Raw genomic sequence first — 19093 nt, 5'->3', positions numbered from 1 at the left:
CCTGGAATAAATACCACTTGGTCATGGTGTATAATCCTTTTTATATGTTGCTGAATTCAATTTGCCAGTATTTTGTTGAGGATTTTTGAGTCTGTATCCATAAGAGATTGATCTGTAGTTTCCTTCTGATGCCTTTGCCTGGTTTTGGTGTCAAATTAGTACTGACCTCACAGAATGAATTGGGAAGTGTTCCCTTTTCTTCTGTCTTTTGAGCAGTTTGTGAAGAATTAGTATTCTTGTTTAAATATTTGGTAGAGGGGCTTCCCTGGTGGCACAGTGGTTAAGAATCTGCCTGCGAATGTAGGGGACACAGGTTTGATCCCTGGTCCGGGAAGGTCCCACATGTCACAGAGCAACTAAGCCCGTGTACCACAACTACTGAGCCTGCGCTCTAGAGCCTTCGAGCCACAACTACTGAGCCCATGTGCTGCAACTACTAAAGCCTTCACACCTAGAGCCCATGCTCCACAGCAAGAGAAGCCACCACAATGAGAAACCCGCACACCACAAGGAAGAGTAGCCCCTGCTCACCACAACTAGAGAAAGCCTGTGTGCGGCAACAAAGATCCAACGCAGCCCAAAATAAATAAATTAATTAATATTTGGTAGAATTCACCAAAATCATCTGGTTGTAGGCTTTTCTTTGAGGGTAGTTTTAAAATTACTAATTCATCCTCTTTGCTTTCATTCCCATTCATTATAGATCTAGTCAGATTTTCTCTCTCTTCTTGATTCAGTTTCAGTACTTTGTGTCTTTCCAGGAATTTATACATTTCATTTCAGTTATCTGACCTGTTTGTATACAACTACTCATAGTATTCTTTATAATCGTTTTTGTTTCTCTAAGGTCAGTGGCAATATCTGGTAATAGATTTCTAAGTAAATAGTTGCTTTAATTTAGAAAATAAATTAACTCTTACATTTGGGGCCCTTTCTAGGGATAGAAGATACAAAGAACATGAAAAGCAAAGAGCCATTGAGTCCCTCATTTTTTTTTTTTTTTTTTTTTTTTTTTTGGTTTTTTAAATACTGGGTTGTTGTTTTTTTAAATATCTATTTATTTGGCTGTGTCGGGTCTTAGTTGAGGCACAGGGGATCTTCGTTGTGGCATGCAGGATCTTTAGTTGGTGCATGCGGGATTTTTAGTTGCAGCATGTGAACTCTTAGTTGGGACATTTGGGATCTAGTTCCCTGCATTGGAAGCACTGAGTCTTACCCACTGGACCACCAGGGAAGGCCCAAGTCCCTCATTGTTATTGCTAACAGTGAATAAGCAACATCAGCGTTAATTCCTGCCTGGCATAGAATATTGAGACAGAGCCTTTAGGAAGCAAATAATGTTAAAAGTGGGTAACTTCTGTTTTTTTAATACTGTTCAAAGGAGTATCTCCGGGTTAAGAAATCCTTTTCCTAGCAACTTGCGGGTTTTTCCTAGCAACTTGCTGGCTGCCTATAACCTTCAGCAGAAACACTTGACCTGATTGTCCAACTTTCCATCTGAGAGTGGAGGTAACACTACCACTTGCAAAGCTATCAGGTATTCATTTTTCATTGCAGTGTCTCAGCAATTCTTTAGAAATGTTATATAGGTCAGGTCTCGTTGTAAACTCCAAAGGACTGACCAAATTTTTAGGTGGTACATTTCTCTCTCATTTCTGCTTCTCTCATTTTATAGATTTTTCCAATTTATGAAATGTGTCAAAATATATCGTTTTATATGTAGAATGTAAAGTCTTGAAGGCAGGGAAATTTTAGACTAAAGTAGTGTTGTATACACACAGACACACACACACACCCCCACCCCCACATCCCCAAGCAACATACAGAAGTTCTAAACATGGAAGAGATTATTTTCAACTGAAAGAGCAGAGAATAAAAGATTTCTGAGTCCAGGATCCCCACTCTGACAAGTACATTCCCATCTTAACCTGTTTAACTCTGGCTAAAAGTCACTGTGAAGGTTTGTTGTTTTTTTGTTTTTTGTTTTCCTTTCTGTGAAAACCTTTCTATCTCAATAAAACATTTCAATTTCCATTATAGAAATTTATTATAGAAGCACTTTCAGAAGGCTATTTACTGGTCAACAAAAAATAAATTGTTAAAATTAAGTGATACTAGACCTTAAATGGAAATAAATGTTCAGTTTACCAAGAGTTTAAAACATTTTGATTGTTTTAGACAATTTTGTTATCTATCTCTTTTCGAAAATATTTTTTGAAAGAGAAGTGCTCACAGTGTAAAAAAGAGAAAAGCTAACTACATAGGAGTTGCTTGCATCCAGAACAAAAGCCTGTTGGTGCCATTGTTAAGGAAATCAGTTAGTAGATCAAATTATTGATTGTAAACAGTATAAGCAATGAGATTTCTCAATTGGGAAAGACAATTTAAGTCCTAGAAGTTGGCTGCCAAGGAAACCACTGACTGCAGTAGCCAAGATATAGAAGCAACCTAAATGTCCATGAGTGGATGAATGGATAAAGAAGATTTGGTGTGTGTACACACACACACACACACACACACACACAGAGGAATATTACTCAGCCATTAAAAAAAAAAAGAATGAAATCTTGCCATTTGCAGCAACATAAGTAGACCTGGAGGGTATTATTCTAAATGAAATAAGTCAAAGAAAAACAAATTCTGTCTGGTTTCACTTATATGTAGAATCAAAAAAAAAACCCAAATGGGCAAATAAGACAGAACAGAAACAAACTCATAGATACTGGGAACAAACTGGTAGTTGCCACAGCAGAGCAGGGTAGGAAGATAGATGAAATAAGTGAAGGGGATTAAGAGACACAGACTACCAGCTATAAAATAATGAAGTCGTGGGGATGTGATGTCCACATAGGGAATATGATCAGCAATATTGTAGTGACTTGGTATGGTGATGCATGGTAGCTGGTCTTATTGTGGTGATCATTTCATAATATATAAAAATATTGAATCACTGTGTTGTATACCTGAAACTAATATTCTATGTTAATTATAACTCATTTTTTTAAAAAAGACTAACAGAATTTTTATGCAGACTAGCATGATCACCTTGTGGTATTTTCTACTCTCTGTCTATAAAAAGGGGGAGAAAGTGGGAGGATAGCAGGAAACTTGAAAAGGCATCTCTTCTGTTGGAACGAGGAAAGGAATAGATTGTTCTTTTTAGTTCCCCCTAACTTTTTATTTTTAAAACGTTTAAATCTTCAAAAAAAAAAGTGAAAGAAGAGTATGTTTTATATACTCTTCACCTAGATTCACCAGTTTTTACCTGTATTTGTTTTCTTTTACCCTCTTCTACATAAAACTCAGAAAGTTTCACAACCATTTTAGTATTTCATCTCTCAATACTCCAACATGTATTTCCTAAGACGACATTGTCTACCTAACCATGAAACTATTTACCCCTCCCAAGAAATTTTCAGTTAGTACAATAATTTATCTAATGCATAGTCGATATTAATATTTCCCCCAATTACCCCAATAATGTCTTTTCGGCTTTTTGTTCTTTTTTAAGTCTAGGATCCAGTCAAGCCTCCTTCGTTGCACGTATTGATAGTTATCGTGTCTTTTTAACCTTCCTTAAAGAATAGCTGCCCTTCTTTTGACTTTAACGTCATTATTTTTTTAAAAAGATCAGGCTACTTTTCTTATAGAATGTCCCACAATCCAGACTTATCTGATTTTTCCTCATGGTCATATTCTATTTAATATATTTGACAAGAAAAGTAACAAAGGAAAAGCTACAGCCTTTCTGTTTCATCACATCAGGAGGCACATAGTATCAGTTCGTCCAGCTATTGATGACAATCACTTTAATCACTTGGATAAGATGATATTCACTATAATTTTCCATTGCTATGGTATCTTTTCTCCTTATAATTTAGGAAAGTGTGGGATTGATGCTTTAAGACCATGGGAACATTGTTCTCCAACAACCTTCTCCCAATGGTTTTAACATCCATGATCCTTGCCTGCATCAGCTGGGGGCTGCAAAACTATCTAATTCTGCCTTTACTTCATGTTTATTAGCTGCCTTTTCCTTTGTAAAGAAGAGTTTTCTCTCCTTTCACTTTTTGGTTTTTTGTTTCATTTTATTTTTGGGGGGGTTTTCATTTTGGGGGAGTTTTTTTTGGTTTTTTCTTTTTTTTCTTTTTTGGTATTACTGTGGACTAAGATTATTTTTTGTTCAACATGCTGTATTCCATTATTGTCCTTATTCTTTTTGATATGCAGATTTTCCCAAAGTTGACCAGTGGAAGCACCGTCAAACCAGCCTTTGTAGCATTTTGCCACGTCTCCATTTTTCTTTTCTTTTTGTTCCCCTAACAAATATATCCTGGAAATTACTCCCTATCAGTTTCTTGAGAGTATCCCCCTTCTTTGTATGGCTTTGTAATATTTTACATATTGTTTATCATAGTTTATTCAACCATTGCCTTATAGGTACACATTTAAGTTGTTATAAGTACCTTGCTAATACAAATAATGCAGCTGCTTATGTTTTATATATATGCAGCCTGTTCTTTTAAGATAGTAAAAATGTTCAAATAAATTGAAACCTGTTAAGCTAAGAGAATATAGTGTTTTACTTTAACATTTTTCTAATTATAAAAGTTAATACACATAATTCATGAAATTCAGAAAACAATCCTGAAATGTACGGAGTTGAAAGTGAAAGTTTTCCTTTACATGCCTGTATTCCCACCCCTACGCTGTATCTACTCCCCTCCCCCCAAACTGTTAACAGTTTTATCTGTAATGCTTCAGACTTTCTTTTGTTGTAATTGGTGGTGATTTTGTTTTATTTTTCCATACTTAGCATGTAAACATACACAGAGGGCCTATTTATTTAACTTAGAAAAATGTGATCTTGCTACAGATAATATATTTTTACCTGGTTTTTTTTTTTACTGGGTGTGTCTTAGATATCTTTTTATGCCCTTATGTGCCGAGTTAACTCATTCGTTTTAGTAGCTGTGTAATAGTTCATGATGTGGATTTATGGTCATTTATAAAAGTAGCCATTCTCCTACTGATATTTAGATTGTTTCCAGTTTTTCAGTACTATAGGCAACTGCAGTTAGTGTCTTGGAACATGTCTGCCCATGTTCAAGCATTTCTGTAGTCTAGACTTCAGGAGGTGAAATGCTTAATTAATTGGCGTTGATTCACGTCTGCAGTATCTTCCTGACATCCTTACCAACACTAAGTATTAGCAATATTTTACATATTTGCCAATCTGATGGATTAAAAAAAATGGTAGGGAATTCCCTGGCAGTCCAGTGGTCAGGACTCCACACTGTCACTGCCGAGGGCCTGGGTTCAGTCCCTGATTGGGGAACTAAGTGCAAGCCAAGCAGCCCAAAAAAAAAAAACCTCCCAAAAAAAAAAGAATTGTAGCTTATTGTTTTAGCTAGCACTTTTCTATTTACTAATGAGATTGTTAGTCCATATTTGTTAGCCACTAATTTCTTCTATGATTGCTCACTTTGTCTGTGGGGGTTATTTTTGTTTTAAATAGAGTTTTTGTATACAGTATCCCTTGCTGTCTGAACTTCTACTGCCCAAATTCCGGAATTAAATAGATTTGGATAAATGTTTTGAGAAATCCCTTACTATATGTACCCTCACTACTCTGCATCCAAAATCAAATTGATTCAGATAAAAAAGTGTTACTCACTTTCCTAACTTGCTGTCTAGATTCAGACTATACAAAATCAGGAATCAAATAGGATGAGAGAGACAGGGAGACTTGTATTCTCATACTGATCTTAGTGTTACAACTTTTTTCTTCCTGTGTATTGTTTATCTTTTGTTCTTGTGTAGTTTTACACAATAAAAAGTTGTAAATGTTTATGTTAAATGTTGTTTTCCTCTATATAGTCTAGATTTTGATTTGGTTGGCTTTTCCCATCTAAGATTTTCTTTTCTTTATTTTTAAAATTTATTACAGAATATTGAGCAGAGTTCCCTGTGCTATACAGTAGGTCCCTGTTAGGTTATCGGTTTTAAATATAGCAGTTTCTACATGTCAATCCCAAACTCTCAGTCTGTCCCTCCCCCCCCACCCTCCTACTCTTCCCCCACTATAAATTCATTCTCTTAAGTCTGTGAGTCTGTTTCTGTTTTGTAGAAAGTCCGTTTTTTTAAGATTTTTTTAATTTATTTTATTTTCTTCTATATGATTATTTTTAGACACACTGGAATTTTTAGATATGTGAGATGTATTTTTATGCATAATCAATTTTATCAATGCATTTATACTAACTTATCCTTTATCATTAATTTTATATACCACCTTTATCATATGCTAGATTCTTATATATACAAGGATCTGTTCCTGCAACAGTACCATACTATTTTAATGATTATTTTGATATCTAGGTGAGATAGTCCCTTGTTCTTTTTTAAATATTTCTTGTTTGTTATTGTTTAATTTCTCTTCCAGTAACATTTTAGGGGGAAAAGGTGTCCTTTATCATTTATGCTTCCTTCAGCAGTGTATGAGAATGTGCATTTTTCCAGGTCTGGGAGAAACTGGCTAGAGGTCTAAAGCCAAGGATAAGACTTGAATAAACCTAGAAAAATTAAAGTCAGATTATCTACTCTCTAACCTGGGAGAAGTTGTATAGGGTTGTAACACTGTTAAGTGTTACCTAAGTGTTTGTTTAGTGTTAACTCCTTTGCTTTCTAAGTGTAACTTCTCCACTCCACACTAACCACTTTCACAGTCATCTCACAGAACTGCACATCACATTACCTGTGTACATCCTCTTCCCTCTACTTGGCATTTCTTCTCTTTCCCCACCCGGCCCTCCCCATCCTCACTTTAACCTCCATATTTCCTGTGTGGAGAAATCTTATTTGTTTCTAAAACCTCAGTTCAAATATTACCTTTTCTTGGAATTTTTCTTCATGCCAGTGGTAAGAAAATTGTTCTAATCTTTGTGCCTCATATTATTTATTTCTTATATTATCATTGTCAAACTTTGAGCTGAATCAGGACATGTATGCCAAATGTTTTTGAAAAAGAATAGAATATCCCTGTCTTCAGGGAGCACACCAGAGAATGAAAGGGGACACTTAAGATAGAAGAAAAATAGATATGAACACAGATGCTATATGTGATTCTTTAAAAAGTCATTAAGAGGAGAGCTTTTCTATCACTTTGTTTCCCAACCTAACCAGGTTTAAATTTTATGGCTTATGTAAGCCTTAGCTAAGATGCTTACACACAAATGGAGACATACATTTTGACCCAGGAAGGCATTCCATATGGGGTGTGGCATAAGCAAAGGGAAGGTCAGGACTGAAAACATCGTTAGCATTAGAGTGTAAGCGCTGTAAGGAAGATACCAAGAAAAGGGATTAGAAAGGCCTAAACGTTCAGTAAAAGATTTGGGAAGTAGTAGTCTCCTATAACATGGACTTGAATTATAAATGAACAAATATCTGAATCTTTTTTTTTTCCTTTAGTACTGGATGAACGAATACACCTCATCCATTGGAATTGGAGTTTTTCATTCAGGAATTGAGGTATATGGCAGAGGTACGTGTACACACAGTCTAAATATACTTTCTGAAGTTTTTTCTGATTTAAGGGAGTTGCAAAATCATATTTGTAGCTTTTTTTTTTTTTTAAGTACTTCCCTACTTTATTGTAGAAAGTTGAAGAAAATCTCCCCATATTTGTTTATACTGTATTTTGGGGAAATGCCCAAAATGGAGTGTATTTGGGGAGAAAGTACTCAAAGTACACAAGTGTTCATTGATTTGGTTATGTTTTATTCTAGACACTACGTGTTAAAAAATATTCCTTTTGAGATTGTTATACCATGACAGTTTTGCTTTAATAGATATTGATGTTTCTCAGAAACCTTGCACTTTGAAAAGCAGTATGATAAAAATAATCATTTTGGTTGGAAAAAGGTTGGTACTAGAATGTCATACTTGAAATACCAATTTCCTGAGGGAATTTCAGTAATAAATTTGTTTTTGTAGACCTAAAAATGTATGGTTGTAAAGTTTAAAAATATCACTGAGCAAATCCTGCCTTTGATTACATTTAGCTTTTTGCTTAAGAATGATGGCCTTTTTCATTAACTCAGCCCTTTTTATTTTTTATTACCCTTCATTATGATAAACATAACTGGAGTCACTCAAACCAAGCAGCTCTGTTTCAACAGCTTTTTCCTTTGTTCTAATTCTCTCTCTTGGTACAAGATTATCTGATCAAGTTGTAAGTAGAATGTTCTGCGTAAGATCAATCACATTGCTGATTTCATCAAGGTTGTAATAATATACTAGTTTGAATCATAAAGTCAACCTCTAGCAGAAATGTTTTTATCTGCTTCAGCTAGGAAGTCTTTATCACCCCTTAGAATATGTTCCTGCAGTTTACTCCCAGTTACCCCTGAAGACTACATACCAGCTTTAGCTAATACAAAGAAAAGGCTCATTTACTTAAATGTGTCAGTGTGGCTTTTTACTGTCCCTTCTTTATATGCTAAATGAGCTACTTCTGGGTGCAGTGTACCATATTAAATGTTGGCCATAAAGATCTGCCATATAAGCTCCATTTTACTTTAAAGACTGCATCTACCAGATAATCCCAAAAAGCAGTGAGGTTTGTGCTGAAAGTTCCAGTGACTGGAGTATTGATACAGGCGAAATTGTAGTCTGTGGGTTTGCTCCCTCATTGATTTGGCTTTTGCCAAAGTTGTGTGTATATTCCTTTTTAACTGAATTTGTATGGTGTGTTACAGTTTTTAAAGTGTCATCAAATTTTGAACCACATGACCATGCTGCTCTGAGATAGGTTGAAGCATAAGGCATTTTCTCCTTTTTTCAGATGAAGAAACTAAAACTAAAACCTGTGGAAAGTCATACTGCTAATTAACAGAACTAAGACTTGAACCCAAGTATTCTTATATACTCATCCATTATCCTTTTATCTGCCTAATCATTGCTCCCATTCATAAAGTGACTTAGGAATAATTAGAAACATGGCTCAAAACAGCAAAGCCAGGGCCAAATACATTCCTAAATGTTAATTATTGCTTCTTGAATAGAAGAATGAGTGGGTCTACAACTTCCTTACTATAATTGAGAAAATTAAAAATCAAAATATCTTTCCATGTCTAACCTTATCTACAATATTCTATAAAATTCTGTCATTAAAAAAAATTTTAATGTTTGTTTCAGAATTAAATACTAAATACTTTATATTCTACATTACTGCTTTTTTTTCCTGAAAGTCCTGAATCAAAAGTAAATATATTATAGAATTACCTTATTCTCTTCCATGTTTTGTTCTAATACCTTATAAGATTATATTTAATAAATTTTAAGTGACAAGATTAAGCATTTGTTTGAAATTCTTTAAATAAGTCTACTAAGATTTGCCACTTAAATATAGAAGTGTCTCATATCAGAATTGTAGCCAGAAATTTTATTTCCTTCCTAATTTGAAACCTTTCTCCATTTTTGTTCTGAATGAGAGTTTATATCTGATGGGCCCAGATGTACATTCGCTGTAGTACAAGTAGCTCTCTCCTAGCTTAAAGATGTGCTGTGGAAAGTGTGTGTCTTTGTGTGTGAGTGGATATGTATGCTAATTTTGCAGCTTATCTCTTCTCAAGTGAGGGGAATTGAATTCAGTTTTTCTGGTTTGCTAATGTTTCACTCTTATTCGAAGATAAACCAAGAGTCTTCATCCCAGGAATCATGAAAACTCATTGTTATTAGACGTTTTTCCAGTAAAGTACAAGTTTGAAATTTGGTCACTTTAATTTAGAAAGTGGCAAAACACTGAATGGAGCACCTACGTACTTTGGCGTGATAGGTAAACACAGGGACTTTTTTCACCTTTGAATGTTAGTCACTCTCCTCTAGCCAATATAAAGTAAATTTAGAAGTCAGGATTACCTTTGAGCACCTTTTGTTATTAGAGTTTCAAGTCTTTTGCGTCAACTGTTCTATACAAGCAATAGCGAAATAGGATGTTTGTGAAGCATTACTAAATTGAAAAATATTTAGGTGGTATCATTACTATCCGCATCATTTATTAAATCTGATTCAGCATACTGGTTAAGTTTTATGTGATAAATACTAAAAATCATGAGTTTTCTCTTTTCAGAATTTGCTTATGGTGGCCATCCTTACCCCTTTTCTGGAATATTTGAAATTTCCCCAGGAAATGCTTCTGAACTAGGAGAAACATTTAAATTTAAGTAAGTAGGGAGGATAATTTTTATTACACTGTCTTAGGTGCCAAAGCTTGTTTTAAGGCATACAGATTCATTCTGTAGATTAGAATCTAGGAACTTAAAATGTTTCTTTAATGTTGTTTTAGTTGCTGACACTTTAAAATCAAATCTGAGTTGTTGTGTAAAGATGGTAATCAGCCACATAAAGTGCCGGAAATAAGCAAGTCTTGCTCTTATTGAGGACCCACAAAAGTTATCATGTCTACTTTAAAATGTTTTTACCTTGGTATACAATTCTACTTTAGAAAACATTCCTGTCTAACCATTGCTTCCCCTCAGTCTCCTATTTGGGGGGAGATGGAGGAAAGTTTTATTGTGACCTACCCAACATTCTTAAAAATCTCTTTATTTTCCCAATGAAAGGGACACTGTTTATAAACTTGAATTAACTAAACTAAAATAATTTGACTAGATTAGACAAGAAACTATTGTTAAGGTACTTGTATTATACGCATTGATAAACCAGGAATGTATGGATACGAGTGTACCCTGGAGCCTTATGAGTAGTAGACAGCACTGAAAACCGGAATGCTAATAATCAAATTCCCATTCCTTAATTGTTTTATATTTAAAGTGATGTTTAGAATCTTAGTTTCAAGGAGCTTTAAAGAAACTTCTCGGCCTATGATAGTTAACTTGCCAGGTGAAAAATAGTGAAATGAGGTTACAATATTGAAATTCAATATAGGGCTATTCCTTTTTATCACTACTAAGTTAACGGTTCTCTTAGCCTATAACTAATTTGAAATATTTACACACAGAAGTGCTATAATGCCAGCCTGAATCCGTTCCTTAGGTCTCCCTTTTGTCAAAACTGCTAGATAAAAGGATTTTCCAAGTATTGTCAGCTTTCTTGGATGCCTAACTTGTATCTGATTAAAATTCTGCTTTCTATTGAATGATGTCTGTTGCATTTCCAAGGCAGTAGTTTGGGGAGGGAGTTCTTTTTTGGTTTGGTGTATTGTTTTGGGGGGGGGGGGGGGGGAGGTGGTTGGTTTTATAAGCTTTTTTAAAAATTGGTCATTTGACAGTTCATCTCACTGCAGCCCAATGACAGATAACTTAAAAGATTATTTCTAAGTGAGAATATGACCAGCCATTTGATGGCGAGTGTAATTAGGCAAGAGTATTTGCAGCATGGATCTGTTTCTCTAATAACGTAACTTCTAATGCGATAGTAGCAAAAATAGCTGTGGTATTACATTTTTAATATAATGACACTGTTTAATAAAAAAAAATGACTTATTTTGCATTTGTAGTATTTAGAAGTGATATACCTAAGAGTTTATTGCTTTTAAAAAGTAGAAACGAAAATAATTGAAATTATTAAAATACCACATTTACCTTTTAGTCTTATTACATTAACCTGGCTTTGTTGCATCAGTCATAATATTCCTGGAAATAAGCATTTCTGGAAATGTCTTTAAGCATGCCTATAATACCTATAACTCACACAGCTATATTCTTTTATTTTCTTTTTTTTTCTCTTCTTTTTGTTCTTTAAGAGAAGCTGTTGTTTTAGGGAGCACCGACTTCCTAGAAGATGATATAGAAAAAATTGTAGAAGAATTGGGAAAAGAATACAAAGGCAATGCCTATCATTTGATGCATAAAAACTGCAATCACTTTTCTTCGGCTTTATCAGAGGTAAATTAAATTTTATTCTATGAGTTCTTCAAATAAATAACATTTACTAGTATACTTTCTGTCCCACTATATTTAATCAGTTATTTTTTTTTTCATTATGTTGTGTAACATATGGTATTTTATTTCTTATATGTGAATATTTCTTTTATATGAGTGACCTTTCCAAAGTTGGTGACTTTAGAGTCAACACAGTTTTAAATTATAATTCTATTCATGACTTTGCAGTGAGTACCGTGAATACAATAATGGGTTTCTTCTTATCCTAATTTATTTCATTATAATCTTATATTTTCACTTAAAAATTAATGCTTGGGGGTTGGGGAGAAAAAAGTAAAAATAATTAAAAAATTTTTTAAATTGATGCCTAAGTGACTTCTGCTTCTTAGCCACTAAGATTTCTCTTTCCTAAATTTTAGTTGCCAACTTGAAATTTTTCTGGCTCTTTCTTATTAATAAGTAATTTATTTCTCCTGTCTTGAAATTTTACTCTGCCACATGCGCTTATTTGCCTTCCCAGTTCTTGAATGCCAAACAGAAAACCCAAAGTAGATCCATGTGAAAGGACCTTAGAAAATGGAAGAAAGCAGAAGATTATCCAATAATGTCTAAAGAATTAAATAGCACTTGAAACAGCTTCCCGGTTTTCTGACCCTTAGCAGCTGTTTGCAGTGGCCACATCAAATACCACAGAAATTGTGTGAAATGTGTGAAAAAGAAAATGAGCAGCTGTTTCAGTGACCTCCTCTGCAGAGCTGCTTGGCTACCCGGCCCTTTTCACTGCCCCCATGGCTTCCACAGCATAGGTTTCAGACAGGACTACAGCAGACTGTTGCTGCGCTTCTCAAATTATTTTTTGAGGACCAGTGGCATTAGCATCATGTAGGAATTTGTATATGATCTCTGTCCCACCATAGATGTACTGAATCAGAATCTCCATTTTAACATGATCCCCAGATGATTCATAAAGGCTGCAGAAGCACCCACTAATCTGGTGGGTGCATTGATACCGCAAAGGTGACCAAGTCAGAGGTGACCAAGTCTTCGAGGAAGAGAGAAGGTAGTTCTAAGCTTTCTTAAATTTGTAGGGAATGCATTTAAAGATCCCTAGAATGTTAAAATTAGCGAAGATTTTAGCATCTAATCCAGTCTCCTCATTTTATAAACTAAGTAACAGGCCCTGATTGGGGAAATGACTTATCAAAGATTGAGGAGAATTTAGATCAGACCCCGACTACTTAGTTCAGTGCTGGTTATACTTTATCAGTACTTCCTCTGGTTCCAGTTTATTCTCTCTCCCAAATTAATAGCTTTATTGAGCATCTGTTAACACCACCTCAGCCCTGCTCTAACCCTAAAGCCATATTAGGGTTGAGGGCCTGAAGAACAATCTCCAATCCTGGAGCCATCTTTTTAGGTCACAGTTTTCATGCTTTCACCTGTATGAGTGCTGAATTGTTAAAGAAACTGAGATTCAGAAGTTAAGTGACTTAGCCGAGGCTCGCCAGCTTGTCAGTGACAGAACTGAAACTAGAATTCTGGATAGTGAAGGCGGTAAGGGGCTATTTTTAGTAAACCCTATATAATCAAGGCAAATAAATTTAATGTTAGGCACTCTTAAAAAGTTGTTAAGTCTGGACTTCCTAGGTGGCGCAGTGGTAAAGAATCTGCCTGTCAATGCAGGGGACACGGGTTCGAGCCCTGCCCTGGGAAGATTCCACATGCGACGGAGCAACTAAGCCCGTGCACCACAACTATTGAGCCTGTGCTCTAGAGTCCGTGAGCCACAACTACGGAGCCCATGTGCCACAACTATTGAAGCCCACGTGCCTAGGGCCCATGCTCCACAACAAGAGAAGCCACTACAATGAGGAGCCTGTGCACCGCAATGAAGAGTAGCCCCAGCTCGCAGCAACTAGAGAAAGCCCATGTGCAGCAACGAAGACCCAATGCAGCCAATAAATAAATAAAATAAAGTTATAAAAAAAAAGTTATTAAGTCTAATGTGCTTCTACATCTTTGACAACATAGTTTCTGTGTCATATAACCAGTTGCAGGTAGAAAACCCTAGCTAATTATAATTGATGATACATGTATTCTGTTATTCAAAATTGTTCCAAAAATTCTAAGGATTTTCATCAACATTGTAGTTATTTGAATGCTTCTCTACCACAGGGATTAGCAAACTGCTGCAATCTGCACACCAGCACCAGTGTACCACCTGTTTGTGTACAGCCTGTAAGCTGAAGATGGTTTCTACATTTTTAAATGGTTGGGAAAAGGTCAAAAGAAGAATATATGGTTACATGTATAAATTATATGAAATTCACATTTCAGTATCCATTAAAATTTGATTGGAACACATCCGTACTCAACTTTTAACCTATCGTCTTTACTGCTTACAGGTTGCAGCAGCAGAGTTGAGTAGTTCTATCAGAAACCAAATGGTCTGCAGAGCCTAAAATATTTACTGTTTGGCCCTTTATAGATGGTTTCCCAACCCCTATACTACAGGTCAGATGCATTCGAATCTGATTCAGGTAGACTTAAACAATGAGGAAATATTTTATCTCACAAAACAAGAAGTCCAGGATAAGGCAGCCTCCATGTCAGTATGGTCAGTTGTCTCAACTGACCTAAGGTCTTTTTATCTCTCCAAGCCGCCATCCTTAGGATGTTGAATCACACCTAAAAAAATTAACGTTCATTCCTTAATCTGATGCAAATAGTGTTGAAATTTTCCCAATTGTCATAATTTTAAAGTTTTTTTGAATCAGGATAAATAAAGGCAATACCCCATACCCCCTTGTGCCCTGAGCTTTAGTCCACATAGGAAAGGTAGGATAGATGTCTTGATTTTCTTCTGTTACTTAACAGTCTTCAAAAAAAGAATTAGTTCCTGTGCTGTTCAGAGAAAAGTTAACACAGCAGGCTCTAGACTGCTGTCCTTAGGAAGGCCTGCTTGCAAGGTTGGCTGGCATCTGGGCGCTTGGATTTCAGGAGGGTCCCCACGACTCCCAGCACGGTTAAGAGTGGTTCACTGTGCCTAATCTGTTTGTTTAAAGTTTGGTTTATGCTGAACATCTGCTTCCCCTCTGGGAATCTGGAATTTTGGTACCTTCTAGGCAGAGGGTGCCTGTGTGACCAGTTCCCAACAAAAACCTTGAGCAGTGAGACAGTAATGAGTTTCCCAGGTAGACAGCATTTCACACATATTGTCACAGCTGATTGCTGGGGGAATTAAGCCTGTCCTGTGTGACCCAAGTAGGAGAGGACACTTGAAAGCTTACTACCTGTTGCCTCCAGACTTTGCCCCATGCGCCTTTTTTTCCCTTCCTGATTTTGTTATGTATCTTCTGCTGGAATAAATCTTAGCCATGGGTATGACTGTATGCTGAATCATGTGTATCCTAGCAAATTATCGTACCTGGGGGTGGTTGTTTGGAGCCCTGACATAGTCATTGTCAGAAGTGGGATTCGCTGGAATGACCCTGACTCACTAAGCTATGACTGAAGGACTGTTTGAGGGAAGAAAGGATGAAGCGGATGGGGACTGGCAAACCTTTGATGCCTGGGTGGCTATGGCATTATCCATAGTAAGAAATAACAGTTGAGCTGCTTGCTGTCTGTTTGGAGAGGTAAAAGTTACCTATATAATTAGAAAATGATAGATCTAGCTCCCAGAGCGCCGACTCGCGGGTTGCCCTGGCTGCTAAACGTTCATGTCGTCCTCTCATCCAAGTGCGAAGCAAAATGGTTTAAATCAGTTCCCAGGGCTGGAGCAAAGTTAAAGGTGGAGAGGGGGACACGCCAGTCTTTTTTCAGCCCAGCTGCTGCTGAGGCATACCCCTGAACACCCCCAATTCCAGCTGGGATTTCCCCAAACAGCTGTAATGTTAAACCTGTAAATGCTAAATTTACTGCTAGGAGTTTGAGTAAGTTTTCAATGAGGAAAGAAAAGGAGAATTTTTTAATGGCTTTGTATTTTGCAGTTATTGCATCTATGGATATGATAGAAATTGATATAAAATGTTTTATTCTTGTAATTTCATAGATGATACAGGGATCATCTCAGTCAGGGAAAGCTGCAAAGAAAAAGTGTTAGTGGGACAAAACTTCCTTGCTTTTTGCTGCCATAAGATGGGTGGAATTTAAATCCTTTGATTAGTTTAAAGAAAAATCTCCATAACTGATGATTTTTACTATGATTTTTGCCCATCGCAGCCTCTGGAAAAAGGGAGACAACATGAAAGAAAGAATCTCCAGATGGAAATATATTTCTAAAATTTCAAAGGCGTCTTTAGTTGCTAATGAGCTCTTGTAAAATCAGATGTCTAACATGAAGAAGCTAATGATTTTTTTCAGCCTGATGTGTGTATTTTTGAGTGGGTCTTAGAAAGGGCTTAGGAAAGCCTTGCTTGAACTTAGAAACGTGACACTTTGGCCCTGCAGCATCTCAGCTTTACCACTACCAAAGCAAACCCGTTTGCTTTTTTTGAAATCCTGAATTCACACTCGTAATTGCCTAGACTTGACTCTTAAGCTAAAACCTGAGATAGTCTGTCTGCTACACACTGCACTGTTTCAGCCTCAGTAGAAAGTGGGCTAAACTGAAAACAGGTGTAGGCTCGGGACCATTGCAGATTTAGGACACCCGTCGCTGGAGCCCTAAACTGTAAAACATCGTGGATGTTGACTGAACCATCTGGGTTCTTGGGGGAGGGGGGGGCAAAGGAAAGGGCTTTTTCTCCATTGGGACCACCTGAAACTGAACTGCTGGTCAGCTCTGTATTTCTTATACAGAGACTGATTGCATCCCTGACTTGGTGATTACTGCCAAAAGCTGCAAGTTGGGGGAACACACATCCTCAGGACTGTGACCCCACTGCCCACTCCTGACAGAACTTAACTGTCAGCCCCCTCTCGGAGATGTTGCATTGCAGGTCACTTAATGACAGTCTGAATTAGCTGTAGTTTGCAGCAATGGAGTGCTGGCCTGATTCTGCTTTTCTCACACCTTTCTGCTGGAGCACACACCTGAGTGAGGTAGTTTGATTACCAAACGCAGTTATCCGCAGAATTGGGGGAATCTTTTCTAGGTCACTAAGTAGATAAAGGAGGAAAGGAGTGAGTGGCTACATAAACCCATTTTGAAATTTTCTGGAAATTCAGGATTTGATCCCAACCAATCCTAACATAATGCATCTATCTCGTTAAATTATATGAAAGTATTTTCCTCTGAAAACTCTTTTGTTCCTCTTATATACTTCCCTTCCACACAAAAGGTCTGGATGAGAGTAGGGAATCCTTCTTTAAATGTAAAGTTATGATTGCTAAATGTGACACATTGATTTTGTAACAAGAACAACAAAACAAAGCCCTGGCACCTGAGGAGGAGACTAGGAGGGGTGACAGTGTTAATAATCTTTGTTTTCAGTACTGCCTTTTCCCTCTCTATAAAGAAGAACTTTACATTCTGTCTGCCTCGGCTGCTACAAGCACTTTGAATTCAAATAGGCCACTGAGCCTGTAATCACAGTGACAGTGCTGGCTGTAGGACAGCAGAGGGTAGCCCTAGCTCCTGCACTCCCCACACTAAACATGAGCAGATGTCTTCCACACTCACGAGGCTGATAACCTCGCGTCTTGGACAGACAGAACTGTTTGGAACTGACTGCCTTCAGGCAGTCCTTCTGAAACCAAACATTCAGCTGATTTTTCAGACGGGATCAGAAACCCTAGAGCAGAGGTCCTGTCTTAGTTCATTTGGGCTGCTGTAACAAAATATCATAGACTGGTGGCTTGTAAACAATAAAAATTTATTTCTCACAGTTGTGGAGACTGGGACGTCTCAGAAAAGGAACTGGCAGACTTTGGTATCAGGTGAGAGGTCTGCTTCCTGGTTTATAGGCTATCTCACTGTGTCCTCGCATGGTAGAAGGGGTGAGGGAGCTCCCAGATCTCTTATGAGGGCACGAATACCACTCATGACCTACTTACCTCCCAAAGGCCCCATCTCCAAATACCTGCACATTGAGGGTTAGGATTTCAACATATAAATTTTGAAGGGACATAAACATTCAGTCTGTAGCAGGCCCACAGTGCCCACCCACAGTGAGAAAACACATTGGGGGCCTTTTTAACCTGTACTGCCTAATGTTTGCCCTGCTTAGAATGCCCTCACATTGTAAGCTTATAGTTTCTAGGCATAGCCTCTGGTATTTCCCTTCTTTTGTGTGCACCCCACCATGGCATTGCCTCAGTCCTGAAAATCTTTCAGGTCAACTTCAACTTACTGGCCAGCATTGTGCTATGCCTAAATTGATGCCTCAGACCAGATAAAGAAGGCTCATACTAAAACTTAAATGTTTATGGTTAATGGGGTTTGTTCTAACTGACTAAGTCCAGGATCCCTAAAGAGTATAACTGAGATCATACTTAAAGTTGGTCTCACTGCTGCATAGGATCCTTTGATAATTTCTGCTATTATAACAGCTTGGCTGAGGGGTGGACTGTGCAAAAAAAGCTAACAAAGCAGCCTGGAGACTGCCATCCTTAAAAAGGCCTGTGTACAAAGTTGCCCTTGGCTGCATCTGAGAACTTGGTTTTCCGGAGGGTCCCACCTTTCCCAAATTCCTGCAGGTAAGAGTGGCTCATGTGCATGAACTGTTTGTATGACAATGCAGTTTATGCTAAACACCTGCTTTGGTTCTGGGAGTCTGCAGTTTTGGTACCTGCTAGGAGAGGGTGCCCTTATGACCAGGCCCAAATAAAAACCTTAGATATTGGGTCTCTAATGCTCCCCTAATAAACACTTCACTTATGTTGTCACAGCTCCTTACAGGGGTAATTAAGTGTATCCCATGTGACTCCACTGGGAGGCGACCTTTGAAAGCTTGTGCCTGATTTCCTCTGGACTTCACCCTCTGTGCCTTTTCCCTTCCTAATTTTGTTTTGTATCTTTTCACTGTAATAAATCATAGCTGTGAATACAACTGTATTCCAAGTCCTGTGAGTCCTCTTAGTAAATCATCTAACAGAGGTGGTCTTGGGGACCCCTGATGCAGTTCCCTAGCATTCTCCAAAGGTAATAATTTTTTAAAAAATTTAGTGTTTAATTTTGTTATATAAAACTTTTCCATGGTTCCAAAGTCAAATATAAAAAAAAAGTGTTCATAGATGTC

General features: G+C 37.1%; 1 protein-coding gene across 3 annotated transcripts in view; it reads left to right on the top strand.

Moving 5' to 3' along the window:
• The window catches only part of DESI2 (desumoylating isopeptidase 2), a 48300-nt gene that overhangs the window by 22475 nt on the left and 6732 nt on the right, over positions 1-19093 (top strand). For 2 of the 3 annotated variants that reach the window (XM_057727933.1, XM_057727934.1), the window contains 3 exons: positions 7474-7546; positions 10136-10229; positions 11771-11912. In XM_057727933.1, the coding sequence (XP_057583916.1) occupies positions 7474-7546; positions 10136-10229; positions 11771-11912 (309 nt within the window). Of the gene's footprint in view, positions 1-1381; positions 1538-7473; positions 7547-10135; positions 10230-11770; positions 11913-19093 lie in introns of all 3 variants that reach the window. The other variant, XM_057727935.1, reaches the window with a different exon arrangement.

Source organism: Hippopotamus amphibius, chromosome 3 (genome assembly GCF_030028045.1).
Source record: "Hippopotamus amphibius kiboko isolate mHipAmp2 chromosome 3, mHipAmp2.hap2, whole genome shotgun sequence".
NCBI classification, from domain to species: domain Eukaryota; kingdom Metazoa; phylum Chordata; class Mammalia; order Artiodactyla; family Hippopotamidae; genus Hippopotamus; species Hippopotamus amphibius.
This window is presented reverse-complemented; position numbering and strand designations above follow the sequence as displayed.